This window comes from Alosa sapidissima, chromosome 5 (assembly GCF_018492685.1).
Source record: "Alosa sapidissima isolate fAloSap1 chromosome 5, fAloSap1.pri, whole genome shotgun sequence".
NCBI classification, from domain to species: domain Eukaryota; kingdom Metazoa; phylum Chordata; class Actinopteri; order Clupeiformes; family Clupeidae; genus Alosa; species Alosa sapidissima.
Genome location: NC_055961.1, coordinates 20,725,671 through 20,744,993, shown reverse-complemented (window position 1 = coordinate 20,744,993; position 19,323 = coordinate 20,725,671). Strand labels below are relative to the sequence as shown.

General features: G+C 43.7%; 1 protein-coding gene and 1 long non-coding RNA gene across 2 annotated transcripts in view; one reads left to right on the top strand and one right to left on the bottom strand.

Annotated features, from left to right (window-relative positions):
• tenm1 (teneurin transmembrane protein 1) overlaps nucleotides 1-12,713 on the top strand; it is a 173,947-nt gene extending 161,234 nt beyond the window's left edge. The window contains exons 25-34 of the mRNA XM_042093027.1: nucleotides 503-872; nucleotides 1,499-2,012; nucleotides 4,123-4,295; nucleotides 4,884-5,143; nucleotides 5,665-5,955; nucleotides 6,355-6,745; nucleotides 7,890-8,317; nucleotides 8,885-9,677; nucleotides 10,222-10,364; nucleotides 10,774-12,713. Of these exons, the coding sequence (XP_041948961.1) occupies nucleotides 503-872; nucleotides 1,499-2,012; nucleotides 4,123-4,295; nucleotides 4,884-5,143; nucleotides 5,665-5,955; nucleotides 6,355-6,745; nucleotides 7,890-8,317; nucleotides 8,885-9,677; nucleotides 10,222-10,364; nucleotides 10,774-11,559 (4,149 nt within the window). The 3' untranslated portion in view covers nucleotides 11,560-12,713. The remainder of the gene's footprint in view (nucleotides 1-502; nucleotides 873-1,498; nucleotides 2,013-4,122; nucleotides 4,296-4,883; nucleotides 5,144-5,664; nucleotides 5,956-6,354; nucleotides 6,746-7,889; nucleotides 8,318-8,884; nucleotides 9,678-10,221; nucleotides 10,365-10,773) is intronic.
• A 4,969-nt stretch (nucleotides 12,714-17,682) lies between these two features.
• On the bottom strand, nucleotides 17,683-18,576 carry LOC121709559. The gene is made up of 2 exons (XR_006031982.1): nucleotides 18,283-18,576; nucleotides 17,683-17,812 (listed from the first exon to the last, which is right to left on the bottom strand). It is a non-coding gene; the product is annotated as an uncharacterized LOC121709559 (long non-coding RNA).
• Nucleotides 18,577-19,323: the final 747 nt, after the last annotated feature.

The window sequence follows — 19,323 nt, the reverse complement described above, 5'->3', positions numbered from 1 at the left end:
CTTAACCTGGAAGAAGCCAGAGGAAGAGACACTTTTGAGCCAGACCGGACCCAGGCTTGCTGCCTGTTACGGCAGACTGTTGTTAGCACCTGCCCCACCAAGGAAGGCAGGCAGCTAATGGTGGAGGAGAGAAGGATGTCTGGTCCACTTCAAAGGGATAGAACTTAAGTACACACGAGAGCACTCAACAAATTGAAAAAAGCAAATCGATTTTTTTGGAATCGACATGCGTTGTATACTATCTCTGTCAGTCAGATGACACTAGAAGGAGTTTAAAGATTTACATGCAGGAAAGCAAACAGTCCTTAATAGGTTTAGTCTTTCTGTAGTCATAAACAACAGAGTGTAAAAGGCCATTCGACATTTGCACTACTATAACTTTGAATGGAGTATTCATTCTATACTGAGACATTGTAGGCTGTGAAAGCTCTGACAAAACGTAACTGTTATGTAAATATAATGCTTCTATACACTACTAACTTGTATGCCATCTATCTTATAGGTGCGACTCGAGTGGCCCACGGATCTGTCCGTCAGCCCGCTGGACAACTCCCTCTACATCCTCGACAACAACATTGTCCTGCAGGTGACCGAGTCCAACCAGGTGAGGGTGGTTGCCGGGCGACCCATCCACTGCCAGGTCCCGGGCGTCGACCACCTGCTGCTGGTGAGCAAGGCGGCCGTCCACTCGGCTCTGGAGGGCGCCAAGGCAATCGCCGTGTCGCACCAGGGGACCCTGTTCATCGCCGAGACGGACGAGCGGAAGACCAGCCGCGTGCAGCAGGTCACCACCAACGGCGAGATTTCCATCATCGCCGGCACGCCCAGCGAGTGCGACTGCAAGATTGACCCCAGCTGTGACTGTTTCTCTGGTGAGTCATGCTGGGCGTGCTCACACAATCCCCGGTTGTCCCATAACCCCCATAATGAGTTTTTTTTTTCTATCTGTGATGCCCTCATATATACTATATCCACAGGCTGCACATTGACCACGAAGCTCATAATTGTTTTCCACATTAGCCATTAGGAGTAAATCTACGCTTTATGGTGTATGATGTAGACCACATGGCCCATGTTAACCTGCACCTGTGTGTGGCCCACCCTAACACTCCCCTTTGTCATTGTTTGTGCAGAATATGAGCTGCAGTGCGACTGCCAATACCCCAATGTCCCAAAATAATAAATCATGAGCTATTTAAATACCTAAATCACCTCTCCAAGAACACAAAGATCCAGGGAAGCAGGAAACTCTAAGAGCCAGTTTCCCGGTTATGGATTAAAGCTGTGTCCTAGACTGAGAGTTATTTTGCAGCGGAGATCTTTATTTAAGTTCTCATTTAGACTAGGACTTGTCTAAATTGTCAGTTGTAGACAGTTGTAGCTTTACCCCTTTCCCCGCTTTACCCCTAGACTGGCCAAAGTTAGAATAAAATAAATGCGAATAAAAAATGCTTTGTTGATTTATTTCATGTTGTCGTCTCCTCTGTGATATTTCTAGGTGATGGCGGCTACGCCCGTGACGCCAAGCTGAAGTCGCCGTCCGCCCTGGCCGTCTCCCCCAACGGCACGCTCTACATCGCCGACCTGGGCAACGTGCGCATCCGCGCCATCTCCAGCAACCGGCCGCGCCTCAACCGGCAGCGGCAGTACGAGATCAGCTCGGTGGTGGACCAGGAGCTCTACCTGTTCAGCGCCAACGGCACGCACCTGCACACGCGCAGCCTGATCACCGGCGACTACCTGTACAACTTCACCTACACGCCCGAGGGCCACCTGGCGGCGGTGGCGTCCAGCGACGGGGGCGCGGTCCACGTGCGGCGCGACGCCAACGGCGTCCCCCTCTGGCTGCTGGTGCCCGGCGGGCAGGTGTACTGGCTGACGCTCAGCAGCACGGGCTCCACACTCAAGCGCGTCTCGGCGCTGGCCCACGACCTGGCCCAGATCAGTTACTACGGCAACACCGGCCTCCTCGCCACCGTGAGCAACGAGAATGCCTGGACAACGGTGTACGAGTAAGTGATTGGCTGGCTCTTCGCTTTTCTTCACCTGAGCCCACTTCTCTTTCTCTCCCTCCCCCTCTCTTTCTAGCTCTTTCTTTTTCTCACTTATTGAGGCTGTCCTCTCTTCCTCTCCTCTTTTTTCCCTCTCTCTTTGACTTCCACTTTCTTTCTCTGTATCTCTCTCCCACGGCCACTCTCTTTTCTCTCTCTCTCTCTCTCTTTCTCTCTGGCTTATTGCATCTCTGTTTTGTCAGCTCTTTGTTATTGTCTCTCTCCTCCCTCTCCTCGCTCTTAAACTCCTCCATTCATTCCTCCTGCCTTGTTGCCTTCTGCTCCATTCATGTTAGTGTCAGCATCTTGGCGAGGGGTCAGCGTGTCTCCGTGTGATTGACAGGTCCGAGTGGAGTGCGTTATCTGCCCCACTTTGTGTGTGTGTGTGTGTGTTTCTGTCATGTCCTCTCTCAGCCTCCTCTTGAGTGTATCCGCTTGGTTTCGCTCTCTCTTCACACCATCGCCTGTCCTCTGTCTTTCTCGCTCTCTTTCCCTCCCTCTCTTTCCCTCCCTCTCTTTCTCTCCCTCTCTTTCTTTCTTTCTTTGAAGCAGATTCTTCTTCATCCGTGTCACCTTGTCCGAGTCTTTGTCTGAGTGATGTGCTTTAAGTGGCTAAATGCGCTCTTATGTAATTACAAGTACATCTGATTCACACTCACCTTTGCTCACAATTATCAAATCATTTTTAAAACAGTCCATTTAGAAAAAAAAATATATAACATATTTATACACTCCACATGTAGTGACTTGTAATCGTTGTTAAGAAAGGTTTCTTTCATAATGTCTTTACTGTTACTAGAGCATGCTGGCTGAGCTAAAATGCCTGATTCTATGAGCGTGTGAGCATGTTAGTCAACAGGTCACTACACTCTCTTCCCCTTCTGGTTTTTATTGGCTGATTAATAAACTCAGATTGGTGGTAAATGGAATGAAATAACTCACTGTTGAATGTCCTGTGGGTGCAAATCAATATATCAATTGGTTCTGTGTCCCATGTGTGTGTGAGCTCAAGTTTGTGGGGGGCGTGTGTGTGTGTGTGTGTTTGTGTGTGTGTGTGTGTGTGTGTGTGTGTGTGTGTGTGTGTGTGTGTGTGTGTGTGTGTGTGTGTGTGTGTGTGTGTTTGTATGTATGTGTGTGTGTGTGTGTGTGTGTGTGTTTGTATGTATGTGTGTTTCTCTCTGTGTGTGTGTGTGTGTGTGTGTGTGTGTGTGTACTGGCAGAGAGTGGATGCTTGAGAGTGGATGCTTGAAAGCTGTCCGTCGTGGCCATAAGCCTGCGGTTCTGAACTGGCCTAAAATGTCAGGCGTCTGCCTTGGGTTTGATCCGTGCTTCAACCCTTGCTGCGGCTGGGCGCTCTCAAAAGCACCTTTCACTCCCGCTGTAGCTCTAGCTTCACCACAGGCACAGTTGGTTTAGCAAAGACTAGCTCCACTCCCTTTTTTTGCAGGGACACAGGCATTCACATGTGGCACTCCTGCCCCCTGGTGGCAAAAAGAGTCAAAAGCAGGAAGTCCTTAACCGAAGAAGTGCAGCTGTTTATTCAAACTAAACTGAGATTTGTTTAATGAAATACTTCAAACTGCTCAGACACAATAGCGCCTCCTAGATTGATGGACAGTCCTTCTAAAGGGTCCCAGGATGGAGAGCCCTGAGAGGCCGTAAGAGGAGCTCTGTTGCTGTTCTGCGGCTGGTTTTCCAAAAGCCTCACAGTGCTACTGCTAAGATCATCTTTAGATGGATATGAGTAAGATAAAAGTTCTTTGAATTCTTAAAATGCACACCAGACCTTTTAACTCACCATAGTTAGCATAGGAGCTGCTCACCTATTTAGGCAAGTTAAGTGTTCTCTACCCAATTTTATGACTGACTGACTCTAAACAAAGGCTGGGTCTTCATGATTAGTAAACTACTAAATTACTAAAGCAGGCCAAGTGTGGGTATCCCTAGTGTTGTATTTTTGTTTTTGTCTTTTGTTTTTTTGTCTTTTGTTCTTCTTTAGTGAGATGCCTGGCTATCAAGTGTGATATTTTTGCACTGAGTTTGTCATAACTGAATCTATGTCCTTGGATAGGTATAACAGTGAAGGCCACCTCATCAATGTCACCTTGCCAACGGGTGAGGTCAGTAGTTTCCATGGTAACATGGAGAAGTCGGTCAAGGTGGAGGCTGACACATCAAGCGGCGAAAACTTCATCACTGCAACCAACTACTCTGCGGCCAATACCATATACATGCTTCGTCAAGGTTTGTGTGTGCCCAAAAAAGTTAAGAAAGAACACTGTAATCCCTCTGTTAGTAAAAGTGATCTGTGCTGCCCAACAGCCTCACAGTATAAAACACAGCATAGTTGTTTATGATGTTTACATAATGGTGTCCCATAGTGTGTGTGAAAAGCCAAGTGAAAAAGTTTGAAATGTAACTAACCCTGACGTACCCAGACCTCAAATGTTGTGGGCGGGGTCAATTTGGGCTTCCAGGCTAGAGAAATGTAACATCTGTAGCTTTTATCTTTATCAACTGAGATGAATGGTCAGGGTGTGTGTGTGTGTGTGTGTGTGTGTGTGTTAAGACAAAGCACCTGAACCTTTGTGGTAATCAAAGTCCTCTGTTTTGTCCGGTGGTCTTAATTACTATGTTATCATGGTAAATGGTAAAAAAATTAACATCTGGAGCTTTTTATCTGCTTGGATACATGAAAAAAAAACAGACTAATACATTAGTCATTATATAAACAAAATTAATATTCTGACAATTTTCTGTTGATTAAAAAAAATAAAAAAAAATGGGCTGAAGTGTAATCTAATTTTGCAGATTTTCCACCTCTTTTTGCAGCTCACGCTCAGAATATCTACCGCATCAGCTCCGACGGTTCTCTCTGGGTGACGTTCTCCAGCGGGATGGAGGTGACTCTGACCACGGAACCCCACGTTCCGTCTGACTCGGCCTCAGGGGCATCGGCGGGCATCGTCCACCCGACCGTCGGCCGCTGTAACATCACACTGCCCGGGGAGCACAGCCACAGCCTGATAGAGTGGCGCCAGAGACGCGAGCAGGCCAAGGGCAACTACACGGCCTACGAACGCCGCCTGCGGGTAACTACGGCAACGCATTGGTGTTTATCTTCTGGCTATGCCTGATAGCGCATCCATCAAAGCAGCAGGGAAGAGCTTGCGAGCTAACTAACTTTTTTTCAAATTAGAAATATTGCCAGACTCATGGAGGCACAGTGAGGTGCACTGCACTGCTTAGAAAAGGCGTTTTTGCAATGTGATGACAGTAACCATTAAATTGGCCTAGTTGCTGTCATCACTTCTATGAGGAAGCTAAGATATACTTCATGTAGTATGTCATTGAATAATGTTCTGCTGCCTGTGAAGATTGAAGTTTCAACAGGCAACAACAACGCAGACGGCATTTGGTAGAATTCAGGAGTCATGTCACCCTGCCCCAAGGCTTTGCTGCCCCCTAATGCCCTGATGTAGAACTACAATCATGTCAGTGCTGTTGCAAGATGCCACTCCACTAGTTTATTTTGATCATGTTGCTGTAATGGCTTCTTATCAGCATCTGTTGATGTCATTTGTGTCTATTGCATCTATTTATGCCACATCAGGCTCACAACAGAAACGTGTTGTCCATCGACTTCAACCAAGCCACGCGTGTTGGCAAGATTTACGACGACCACCGCAAGTTTACCCTCCGGGTTCAGTATGACCAGCTGGGTCGGCCCGTGCTCTGGTCCCCAAGCAAATACAACGAGGTGAACGTGTCCTACTCTCCAGCCGGACTGGTCAGCAGCATACAACGGGGCAACTGGACCGAGAAACGAGACTACGACAGCGGAAAACTCATCTCCAGAACCTGGACCAACGGCAAGAGCTGGAGCTACACTTACCTGGAGAAGGTGAACATCAAACATATCTACATTAATCCATTACACATACATACATTGATCCAGTAAACATAACATACATTAGTCCTTTGATGCAATAGTCCTTTGGACCATAGACAGTACTGTACAAAAGTTTTAGATATATGTCTTAAATTTCTATCTTCTGCATTTTTATGTCAAAGACAAATAGTATTATTCTTACATATAACATTCTTTTTGAAAATAGTGAAATAGGCCAGTTTGGCTTCTATGTCTTTGTACCTATATTTTTTTACACATGGCATTCCATTACAGTACAAGATTTGACAGCCAATTCTACTATTGCTTGTTCATTTCTCTCACTCCCTCTCTTTGTTTCTTGCGTGTGTGTGTGTGTGTGTGTGTGTGTGTGTGTGTGTGTGTGTTTCCCAGTCGGTGATGTTGCTACTGCACAGCCAGAGGCGCTACACGTTTGAATACGACCAGACAGACTACCTGCTCTCGGTCACCATGCCCAGCATGGTGCGGCACAGCCTTCAGTCCACACTGTCCGTGGCCTACTACCGGAACACCTACACCCCGCCGGACACCCCCTCCTCCGCCCTCATCCAGGACTACGCCCATGACGGTCGCCTCCTGCAGACACTTCACCTGGGCACAGGCCGACGCACGATCTACAGGTACAACCGCATGTCCCACCTGGCCGAGGTGCTGTACGACTCCACGCTGGTCACCTTCACCTATGACGAGGCGGCCGGCGCCATAAAGACCATCCACCTGATGCAGGACGGCTTCATCTGCTCCATCCGCTATAAACAGACAGGTAACTCCAGTCTTTATACACACAGGTGTCTCTGCTGTATTCATTATAAACTGATAGGTAACTCCAGTCTATATACGCACAGGTGTCTCTGTATTCAGAATTTAATTATATTTGTGGTGGTAGGTGATAGATGGGGGGGGGGGATGCAGAGTTAACTTGAATGGAACAGTTTTGTACAAATCAGCATGCAGCGTGGTTATGATGCCAACAACAATTGTTAATGTTTTCTTTAAACATGCATGCAGGTTCGTTGAGAGACAGTCAGACAAGGAGAGACTGCACTAAGGTGCACATAGCTATACAATGAAAGGATTTCATTCAATTTAAATAGTACAACATAGAAAATCATTTTGTGGTGGTCAATGTTGATATTGTGGTGGGCCGCCACAAATAAGTCAATGTATGGGAAACACCGGTATTTATTATACTGTAAACAGACAGGTAACTCCAGTCTTTATACACACACAGGTATATCTCTTGTAATAATAAACAGACAGGTAACTCTCCATCTGTTAAAAACAGACAGGTAACTTAAGTCTTTATACACACACAGGTATCTCTCTAGTCATAAATGATGTTTTCTAAATATAGTTCGGGAGGAGCCCTTAGGGATGATTGACAGCAATTAATTCACCTGTCTTCTGCCGCCAGGATATTTAAGCCGGACTCCTTATCCATACGTCACACGCTGCGGCGCTCGCAAAATTATCCCTCCTCCTCCCCCTACTCCTCCATTTCACTGATAGCCCAGTTACGCATCCTCCTTACACAGTGGGTGCAATCGGCCATCGCTCTATCGCGATCTCCGCTTCAGGCATTCCAGGACTACGGCCAGCTACCATGCCAAACACGCGCTTAGCTTATATGCTCAACATAGCAATCATACCGACGGGCAAACTAGTGAATAAACAGTCAGGTTTCTCTCTCTTCATTATAAATAGACAGGTAACTCCATTCTTTATACAGACAGGTGTCTCTCTATCTGTTAGAAACAGTAACTCTACATCTGTCATAAACAGAAAGGTAACTCTCCTTAGCACAAACTTTATGTTAAGTCCATGCAGTATTGGTATGACATTAAGGTGATGTTTTGCTAACACAGATTTGTTTTGATGACACAGTGTGGTATTGTTCTTTGCTGCAGGCCCACTGGTTGGAAGGCAGATTTTCAGATTCAGTGAGGAGGGGCTGGTGAACGCTCGGTTCGACTACAGCTACAACAACTTCCGGGTCACCAGCATGCAGGCCATGATCAACGAGACGCCGCTGCCCATCGACCTGTACCGCTACGTGGACGTGTCCGGCCGCATCGAGCAGTTTGGCAAGTTCAGCGTCATCAACTACGACCTGAACCAGGTGATCACCACCCACGCCATGAAGCACACCAAGATCTCCAACGCCAACGGACTGGTCATCGAGGTGCAGTACGAGATTCTGAAGGCCATATCCTACTGGATGACCATCCAGTACGACAGCATGGGCCGCGTCACCGTGTGCGACATCCGCATCGGAGTGGACAGCAATATCACACGCTACTCTTACGAGTACGACGCGGACGGGCAGCTTCAGGCGGTAAAGAACCCAACACTGTCCACTGTCTCTCGGTTCCCCTCTCTCTGTTCTCTTTCTCTTCCCTCTCTCTTGATCTGTGAAAACTATCTGTCTGCTGTCTTCTAGCTGAGGTATTGGCCATTTACAATTCCCTGTATCCCTACAATATACTCCCATACATACACATATGTATGTAAATATACCCACACTGAAATACATACACTCAGTGTCACACAGACATACACACACATGTTCCCATTCACTCTTTTACATACTGTAAGCTCTTGTTAGGTGATTTTAAATGCATGGAAAAAACTGACTGAGCTCTGAGAGTTCAGTCAAAGCCAGATACCACATCCCTTATACTCGCTGAGGTGAAACAGAATTTGTGGATTAATTTGTTTCTTCCTAGAGATTTAGATACTCTCCAAAGTTTAACAGGTTCTTTTTCACTTATTTGAAAATCTGGTAGCTCTTGTGTTATCCTACACACAGGCAATGAAGCAAACAAACTGTGCTGACAACACAACCTCCTTGAGGATGACAGTCAGATCTAAGTAAACGTTGGTGTCTGTCTCCTGACCGTAGGTGTCTGTGAACGAACGGCCCCAGTGGCGCTACAGCTATGACCTCAACGGCAACATCAACCTTCTGAGCCACGGCAACAGCGCACGCCTGACGCCGCTGCGCTACGACCTGCGCGACCGCATCACGCGCCTGGGCGAGATCCAGTACCGCGTGGACGAAGACGGCTTCCTGCGCCAGCGCGGCTCCGTGCTCTTCGACTACGGCTCCAATGGCCTGCTAAGACGCGCTCTGGACCGCGACACGCAGCGCAGCGTCTCCTTCCGCTATGACGGACTCGGGCGGCGCGTGGCGCAGCGCACCAGCGACGGTCAGCAGCTGCAGTTCTTCTACGCTGACCTCATGGAGCCCACACGTGTCACGCACCTCTACAACCTGACGGGTGCGCAGATCACCTCGCTCTACTACGACCTGCAGGGCCACCTCATCGCCATGGAGATGAGCAGTGGCGAGGAGTTCTACGTGGCGTGCGACAACGCCGGCACGCCGCTGGCAGTTTTCAGTAGCCGCGGCCGCGTGATCAAGGAGGTGCGCTACACGCCGTATGGCGACATCTACCACGACTCCAACCCCACTTTCCCGCTGGTGCTGGGCTTCCAGGGTGGACTGTACGACTCGCTGTCGCGCCTTGTGCACCTGGGACACCGCGACTACGACGTGGTGGCCGGACGCTGGACCACACCCAACCACCAGCTGTGGAGGGAGCTGAGCATTGAGCCCAAACCCTTTAACCTCTACGCCTTCAACAATAACTACCCCCTGGGCAAACTCCAGGACGTCACCAGGTTCACCACAGGTCAGACTTCCGTTTCCCTCAATACCTCTGAGTATTTTGTGACAACCTCAAGTTTGTTGCTTAACATAATGAAAATGTTGGATTAGAAGCTATTAGTCTTTACTTTACTTTAATGATTATGTAAATTGCAGGTAAAAGTGATGAACAGATAAATTCACCTATACATAATATTAGAGTAATATAGGCTTGAGGGCCATTCACACCAAGAACAATAACTGTAACGATAACTGTAACCATAACCATAATGATAAAAGCGTCCACACTGACCAACGATAAGCAGTCACTCCTTGTATAAATGAATGTGATGGCTAAAATGTGATGGGTTCTGATTGGCTATTAGCTTTTCATCGTTCTCAAAATCGCTCTGAAAGTGATCCTCAACGATATCGTTATTCATGTCGTTATCGGGAGTTTATGTGTATTTGTTTATAGTTATGGTTATAGTTATCGTTCTTGGTGTGAACGGCCCTTTAGTCCTGACATTTATACTGTATCATATTTTGATGCCTGACTACTTCACTCTTGTGATGTCATTTCCTGGCAGATGTGAGCAGCTGGCTGCAGCTCTTTGGCTTCCAGCTGCACAACGTGGTTCCTGGTTTCCCTAAACCAGAGGTGGACAGCATGGAACAAACATATGAGATGATGACAACCCAGAGAAGGACAAGGGAGTGGGATCCCAGCAAGGTGGGTGGAGACACAGCCAAGCATAAAATGCTACTCTCTGCAAATGTTATGTCAAATTATTACTTCGCAGATACTTTATCCAAAGCTACTTAATCTTTCATAGTAGCAATAAACAATAACAATAAACAGTTAATGTGACACATGTTGGCAAATTTGATATTCTATGACTGTATATACTGTGTGAGATTTAAGCCTCAATCCATATCCCGCAAACCAGCTAGTTTATAGTGCATGCATGTGTGCTGTACACACCTCATTTCCAAAGCTATTTTTAATGCCCCTATTCATATCACACACACTCACATTCTCACACTACCCCCACCCCCCCACTTACACACACACACACACACACACACACACGCACACACACACATACACACACACACACAAACACTTTTTCTCTCCCTAGGTGGTTTTGGGTATTCAATGTGAGCTGCAGAAACACCTGCGTAACTTCATCTCCCTGGACCGCCTCCCCATGAGCCCGGCCAATGGCAGGCTGAAGGGTCGTCAGGGCCGCCGCCCCCGTTTCTCCGCCCTCTCCTCCATCTTCGGCAAGGGCGTGAAGTTTGCCGTCCGTGATGGAGTGGTCTCCACGGAGATCATCGGCGTGGCCAGCGAGGACAGCCGGCGCATGGCAGCAGTGCTCAACGGCGCTGTCCACTTGAGCGGCGTACACTTCACAGTGGACGGCCGCGACACGCACTACTTCACCAAGGCCGGGCCCCTGGAGGCCGACCTGGGCGTGGTCGGGGGAGCCGGCGGGATTGGCACGTCGTCGACGGGACAAGGCGGTGCCCGCGTTCTCGAGAACGGCGTCAACGTGTCCGTCTCCCAGATGAGCGCAGTGCTGGCGGGGCGCACGCGCCGCTTCGCCGACATCCAGCTGCAGCAAGCCGCGCTGGGCTTCAACGTGCGCTACGGCGCCACGCCAGACGAGGAGCGCGCCCGTCTCCTGGAGAGCGCCCGGCAGCGGGCGGTGCAGGCAGCGTGGCTCAAGGAACAGCGGCGCGTCCAGGAAGGGGACGGCGGCTCGAGAGCCTGGACGGACGCCGAGCGCCGGGAGCTGCTGTCCGAGGGAAAGGTCAGCGGCTACGATGGGCTCTACGCGCTGCCCGTCGATCAGCACCCTGAACTGGCCGACAGCCCACACAACATCCACTTCCTGCGCCACACCGACACTAGCCGCAGGTAACAGTGGTACCAAAGACACACTTGCTTAGAGTGCGTACGCAGACACACACACACACACGCACACACACACTTCATTTTGACACATCACAACGTTTCTCTAAGGCTTTTTTCTAAAACTAAGACTGAAACATAACTGCCTTTAAATGTGACATATGATGGTATTTTATTTTCGCTAGTGTACTATACTGTTTTTTAATTGTTTTTAGTTTGCCCAAAAATTAGGGTTACTTTAAATGGCGTGTATGATTTCCAAGTGGCTTTTTCTTCTTCTCTGAGGACTGTGATTCCCAGTTGAAATGTATCTTTATTGTATGTTTGTTTGTTTGTTTGTTTGTTTGTTTGTTTTTACACCACTCTTGAAGATGCTGTCCATTATTTAAGAGAGTTTTACATCTGAATGGCTTTGAAGGGTTATAATGGTGCGTAATCTGGGCCCCATATTACTCCAATTAAGTGACTCCTCGGTGCATTCAGTGGTACCAAATTAGAAATTGTGTGCAGGTGTGTATGTGAGAGAGAAAGTGTGAGAGAGAGTGTGTGTGTTAGCGTGTGTATGATTGTGTATATTTACATGTGTGTATGTGTGGGGGTTGTACTTTAGGGACACAGGGAATTGTATATAGCAAGTGCTTTAGCAAGAACAAGTGCTGTCACAGATGCTGTAATGTACTGTATATGTTAATCTTGTGAATAGAGCTAATTTGTTGGATTGAAAATGAAATTGCTGAAATATGTACAGTCTACTTTTATATGAGCTTATATCATCTTAAAGATACAAAGCATAATTAGGGTTGAACCGGTGCCTTTCAGCTCGTTAAAAGCGATCAAGAGTGTGAAAATATTATTACAGCCAACATTTCGTATTTCACTTCTGTTTGGGAAGACCGTGCAGAAGCCAATGGCATGTGGCATTAAGTACTTCTGAGTGAACTAAATGAAATTGTTATTTCGTTGTTATAAGATAGGATTTTATACTGAAGCAGTAGATATATTATTGTAACATGGACAGTTGGAAGTTCAAAAAAAGAAAATACTCAAAAATACTAAACGTCGTCCTTTAACACGTCAACATCTCTAGACTACTTTGGTGGTTGCCAGCTTTGGGGGTTCAAATGAGCAACTTTTCAGCTATACAGAAATAGATGAAGTAAAACACTCACGGTGAGTTTCCTGTTCATGGATTAAGCCTAATCTTACTCACAAAAAAAAAAATCAATGTAGATTTTCATTGAAATGTTCTTTTAGTCTAGGCCTATCCTTAATTGATGTGTGGGAAACCAGCGTGTAATGTTCCATCATGACGAAACAACGTGAAGGTGTAGTGAAAAGTTACAGAAACGGCTGTGTCAAAATAACTCTCATCTGTACCTTGCAACAGCATGTTCCTCTTATCTGTCCGACATCTAAAACGGAACAAATACTAAAGTAACGTTTACAAACAGTGTGTACAATTTAACGTTCATTAGGCTTCAAGGAAGGCTACTGCAACGAATGAACAAGAAAAGGTTTACGTAGCCTCAATATTGTTTTCATTTCTTCCATTTTTCCTCGTTTTCCTGGCCAAGTAGTATCCCCCACATTTCTGCAGTATTCCTCTCTTCCAGTCCTTGTCCTCATAAACTGTCTCTTTGTCCAGGCAACAGCCTCTGTGTAACCTCAATCATGGCAACTGCACTGATATCTCGTAGGAGGGGAATGAGGAGAGACTCGTCTGGCTGCGGTCACTCAAGTCGAAATAAAATACTCTCGCAACCTCATGGATGGGTCTTATGTCTGGGCCTGGGTGGGTGTGTTATTCAGACAAGGCCGAGATGAAATCTATATTTGTACTGAGAAAGGTGATGTTGATGGTGTCCGCAACCAGTCAAAAACAAAAGTGTTTATGTATATCCATATCTACAATTTGTATTTATCGTTTCCGTTGTGGTTAGGCCTTGTAAACCCATCTGCACCTGCGGTTTAACATATCGTACTGTATATAAAATATCTCAATCTTTGTACCAGTAGCCAAATAACAATTTAATGTGCAGTTGCGAGGATACTTGAACGGTTTTACATTTAGCTTTAGAGGAATGGGTGAGATGGCAAGGTCGATTTCTGGATGAATCTTCTGTGGTATTCTGATCATGTGACTGACTTTATTTCCATGTGGAAAGTTTTGGACAAACAAAAGGATTAGATTACATATGGTTTGCAGTCCATAAGCTGGAGTTTAATTACCTCTTCAGATGTAAACATGATACATATGCCCGACCATACCAACACACATCTACGCCTACAGTAACACACACACACACACACACACACACACACACAGAGAGAGAGACTAGTATGCCCATTCATCATGTTAATCTTATCAGTTGTATTATTTTGTACAGCTTGTGATGTTTGGTGTGAGTTTAGTGTTGATCTATTTTGCCAGAGAAAAGCTCACCAGTATATCAGTGTGTATCTATGCTGCCACCGGCCCGTTTTGTAGCCAGAAACGTTACAAGTCAATAAAAACGGCATTAAAAAACAACTGGACTTTTAAAAGAAAGATGCCATTGCATTCAAGTAGTATGAGCATTGTACTTTTTTTTGCTTTTGAGAAAGAAAAATAGGTGTTGAACTTCTCTAGATAAGTCTCTAGATAACTGTCTCCATTCAGTGTTTGCAATTGCAGTTCAAACTGTGCATACGGTAATTTGACTTTATAGTTATGTGACTGCCAAGGGTATACAGTGGGATTCATTCTCACTAGTTATCTGGTTATCTCTATGGTTATCAGTTGGTGAGCAAGCTTAGCGCACATTAAGTTTCTGCTGCTTCCTTTAAAATAGCCTAATGCGTATGCTTCTAAACATCATGCTCCTTACATTGTGGCATTGGAATGCTTGAGATATGAGCATTTCGGTTATAAGTACTACATTCATTTTTTGCTGTTTACATTCTGAATGTCTATGTTATTTATGACATTTATTTTGCAGAGTTGCGTCTTTCATTAATACTTTTAATGTATTGTGCTAAGTTTGGATTTTCGAGAATGTTTGGTTGAACATGTTGTTCTTTTCTCAAGAAGACTAGGGGGTGTTGACCCGTGACATAATCCTATGAATCTGCTAAGGCCTTGCAGGGACTCAGTTCTGTGTTACCTGTTTGTGCTTCTGACCAGCTGTACATAGAGTAATGCATTTACTGTAAGTAACAGGCTGTGGAAAGTTCATATAAGGCAAGGTACTTTGAATATTTGACTTTTAATAAATAAATGTTCTAATTTAACTCTTTTGCTTTCCAGCATTTTCTTCTTTTCTCTAACAACATTTGCAGTAACTTTGGTTCCACCCACCACAGCATGACAATGAAATTCTGTATTTACATTAAATACGTAATTTAGGTGAAGCTCTTATCCAGAGAACTAGCAACAGCCGGGGTGATTTAGTATTGTCCCTGAGCTGAAAAGACATCTGGATTTTTATTCATCAGACTTGATGTTAAACCTAACAAAGCATAAAGATTAGTTATGTAGTTTTGTATAAAAGGGCTTCAATTTATTCACAAAGCACTACAAATATATTTAAGTGTGTAAAATGTAGTACAAGTAAATTATTTGGATACAGTTTCTTTTAAACTGGAATATACATAGTCCCTAATACTCCAGGCTGTGTCATGCTAGTTTATTTAATAATAAACATTAATAAGTTAACAAAATGTCTGTGTTGTGTTTTGTGTTTCATAAATACCTCAGAGTATCTAAGTAGGAAACCTTTACTTTGGATAGCAACACCAGCGTTTCCATTAATAAAAAAGAAATGCATTTTTTTTTTATATATATATTTCATAATTAATTCATGATTCATTTGGAGAAAATCCACCAGATGGTGTTGTACCATAAATAATCGGACTCTGAGAAGGCAGTGATGGATCTAACCAGAGGCAAGGGCTCTGAAAGCCTGGAATGGGGAGCAGATTTAAACCTTAGAATTACTTAGCTCACTGTTTAGTTTTGTTTCATACATTTTCTGGACAACAACACAACAATAACAACCACAACAACTTGCATTTATATACTGTAGCACACGTTACCAAGGCACCCTCAACAGTAAAGGGGTACCCTCACTTACCACCACCAATGTTAAGTAGCCTACCCACCTGGGTGATGCAGGGCAGCCATTAAGCACCAGAACACACACTACTCACCAGCTTAAGGTGGAGGGTGAGAGAATACATGACTCTATTCAAACCTGGCTCCCTATGTTTCTCCTGTACTGTAGGCTACTTGTACTGTACGAAGCTGAAAATTAGTTAAAATACTCCTGTGGTGCTATACCACGTAAGACACACCAATTAGTGTCCAAATGGTTACCATGAGATGCAATGAGCAATGTCTAAATGTGATTACAGGCGTTCTGCACAATAAAGCATATATACTCTGCAAACATCTCCGGTCTATTCTCTGGTGTTTGCAGCTGTTTGACAATAACATACTGATTGAACCACTGTTCTGGGTGACTGGGCAATGGTAGCACTTTTAAAAGAAACTATACAGTAAGGCATATTATTGGAAATGTATCCCCAAGAGACAAGAAATACTATTGTCTGACTGGCTGGCAGGGGGCTATTAATTCTGTATATTGGGGCTCCTATGAAATAGATCTGGTAAAAAAATAAATGTAAAAAAAAAAATCACTGTCCCATATCAATGTAAACACACATTTCATTTTCCATATGAAAGTAGTACTTGAACTTGAACTTGAACAGGTCAGCCTCTTAAACTGAACTGCATTTCCCTTTTTATGCTATAAGTGCATGCCTATTGCATACATACATGACTGGCAACATAGGGAATAAACAGAATAACATCCTGTAAGGTGTCCCGATATACAGAATGAATTAACTTTGCATCAAAGAGGCCTTTGCCTCAGTCTCCTCCATTATTTCCGCATAAGGACACCATGGCGGATGTTGTCCCTTACAGAAATCCTCATGTCATGTCAAATCCATGAAGTGGTTTTTAATACTGTACTGTAGTGAGAATGAGCATCAGCTATTAGGTACTCAAGGTCATGGGATCCATGTCCTAATGTTCTCGTAAAAGAGAAAAGATGGATCTAATACTTTTAAGTTGGTCACAATGTGGCATAGGCTACTACTACAAGAAGAACGAAAAGTGGGTTTACATTTCATGCTGTTTCCATAAGGGTAAGGCATTTTTATGGACATATCCATATCGTTATTTACAGTAGGTTAACTTTACAACTGAATATAGGGAATTGCCCAAGGGATATCATCAGACACCCTCCCTATTCTTATTGAGAAACCTATAGGCAATAAGAAACTGCAGGCAAAACCAGGTTTACCAAGATTCTGTCCTTTGGCTCCTGGACCATGATAAGCATAGCCTACTGTAGGCTATATACTTAACTGAGTGATTTAATTTTGGCTTATTTGAGAAAAAAATAAGTTTTTTTTTTTTTTTAAATACTCTAAATACAATCCCTCAAAGTATTTTGTTACAAACTACATTTGATTTTTTTCCAATCCTGCAAAATACAAATTACAAAATATGCTAAAGTAAGTAGATATGGCTCAAATAAGTTCAAATACATCTAACTAAAATACTGTCCATGTCTGCACACACTACATTTTAAGATGTGTTGTACATGCACTCATAAAGTAAAGTTCAGAAACTTAGAGTTTGCATTAGTTATTAAACATAAAAGTGATATAATTAGCTGGTCATACTGCTGGCAAAACCAAGAGTTTACACACACACATTACACTCTAAACCCGAACTAGTTGTCATTACTAGAAAATTGTGTGGAAACCGATTGCCTTAAACCATTCTAGTTTTTACAAAACATAAAACTAAACAGGTTTAGTTGTGTCAACTAACAACCTTATGTTGATGCTGTAGACAAATTAAGCTTACATTAGTAGTCTTTACTAAAAATCTTTAGTTCACTTAACTTATTGTTTAAGATGTTGCAGTTGTATAAAATAACTAGGTTAAAATGCATGTTAAAAAACTCATTAAAATATGAACTAAGTTCTGTAGAAAGGCCTATTGTTTTTTATTTTAAGATTAGGCTACTGTATTAATTTAACTGTTTTATTAAAAATTGAAGAGAAATTCATCACAATGTATAGGAATGCCTTTTATTATTGATAAATCATGAACAAACAACATTTAAACTCCACATCCACATAAACTCCACTCCACATATTCCACATCCACTGTAGATGAAGAACCTATAAAAAAAAAGACGAAGAACCTATAAAAAAGAACACAAGAAAACAAATTTTTAGTTCATGTTCATTTACTCAGTTGAAATAAAAGTTTGCTATATCACCTATGAATGCAACACATAAGTGAATGGACATCGGCTAACATTAGCCAAAAGCTAACCGACATGTGCTGCTATGGTTAGCTAAGACTGTCTACAGACAGAAACACCAATTTCAATGATAAAGTCTGAATTAAACTAAGTAGCACCAAGACAGGTATATTTACACAAAAACATATGTGATATTGTTATAATCTGCCATACACACCCATTGGAAGGTAGCTACCATGAGCTAACTGTCCGAAAGACTACTAGCATGCTAACAACGAAGCTAATGTTACCTTAGTTTTCCCAGTTAAAACAAACATTTAGCTAACTATTGGTCAAACTGAAGATAATTTTCGGTTATTTCATCAGAATTTTAATTTTTCAACAAGTTTATCAGAAAGTTCACCCACCATTTGATGTAGTAGCCTATTTGTCACAGCAGCACGATGCATGGAGTCATTCATGTCTCTGTGTGGACTGAGAAGCAGGAGGAACGGTTGATGGGCAGAATTTTTATTAGACCCCTCCTCTGCCTTGCAAAAACATAACATTTATCGTTGTCTCTGCTTAACATGATCAGTGCACTGTATATTTCACTTAAATAGTACAATCAACTCATTTCTTTTAGTTATGACATAGAGTTTTCACAAAACACACAAACATTAGTAGTGACCACCTAACATATTTATTACAACTAAATCTGGGTTTAGGTATGAAATCAGTAATAACATTAATTTCAATCAAATATAAGTTCTTAAAGGGAACAAACAATACATGGCATTAAGTGTCAAACCATTCGGTATGAAACCAGCCGATGTCCCTGCCTCCCCAGTGTCAGGAGACAAATGTTTTATATTCTGCTATTGTTAGATGACATATGTTAATCCATTGAGCTCTGCACCTGTGGGATTGATAGATTGATAGATAGATAGATACTTTATTGATCCCCAGGGGAAATTCAAGGTCTCAGTAGCATACAGACAACACACACACATTCACTAACAGCAGAAAAAGTCATTAAAAGTATATAATATAAAAACACAACTAAGCAATAAGGACAGTAGAAGATAAAGAATATACTAAATATACTAAAATACAAATTATACTAACACTTAATCTAAATCAATTCTAAAAACAGTATCCACATAGTGGTGATTAATCAATCAAGAGGCGCTTGCAATGACTGAGGCAGGGACTGAGCCTGTGATTCTCTGTGCATAGTAAGGTAAGGTAAGGTGCTCTGTGTGAGTGAGTGTCACGGTGATAGTGCAATGGTGATAGTGGTCATGGTGATAGTGCAAATGAGTCCAACAGTGCAACAGTGCAAGAATAAGTCTATATCTATATATATAACTATTTCAAGAAAAGGTATAAGTGTGGCCACAGTTCGGTTGTGGCATGGAGGGAGGGGTTATGAATATGTGCTGATGTGCTAATATAGCACGCAAACA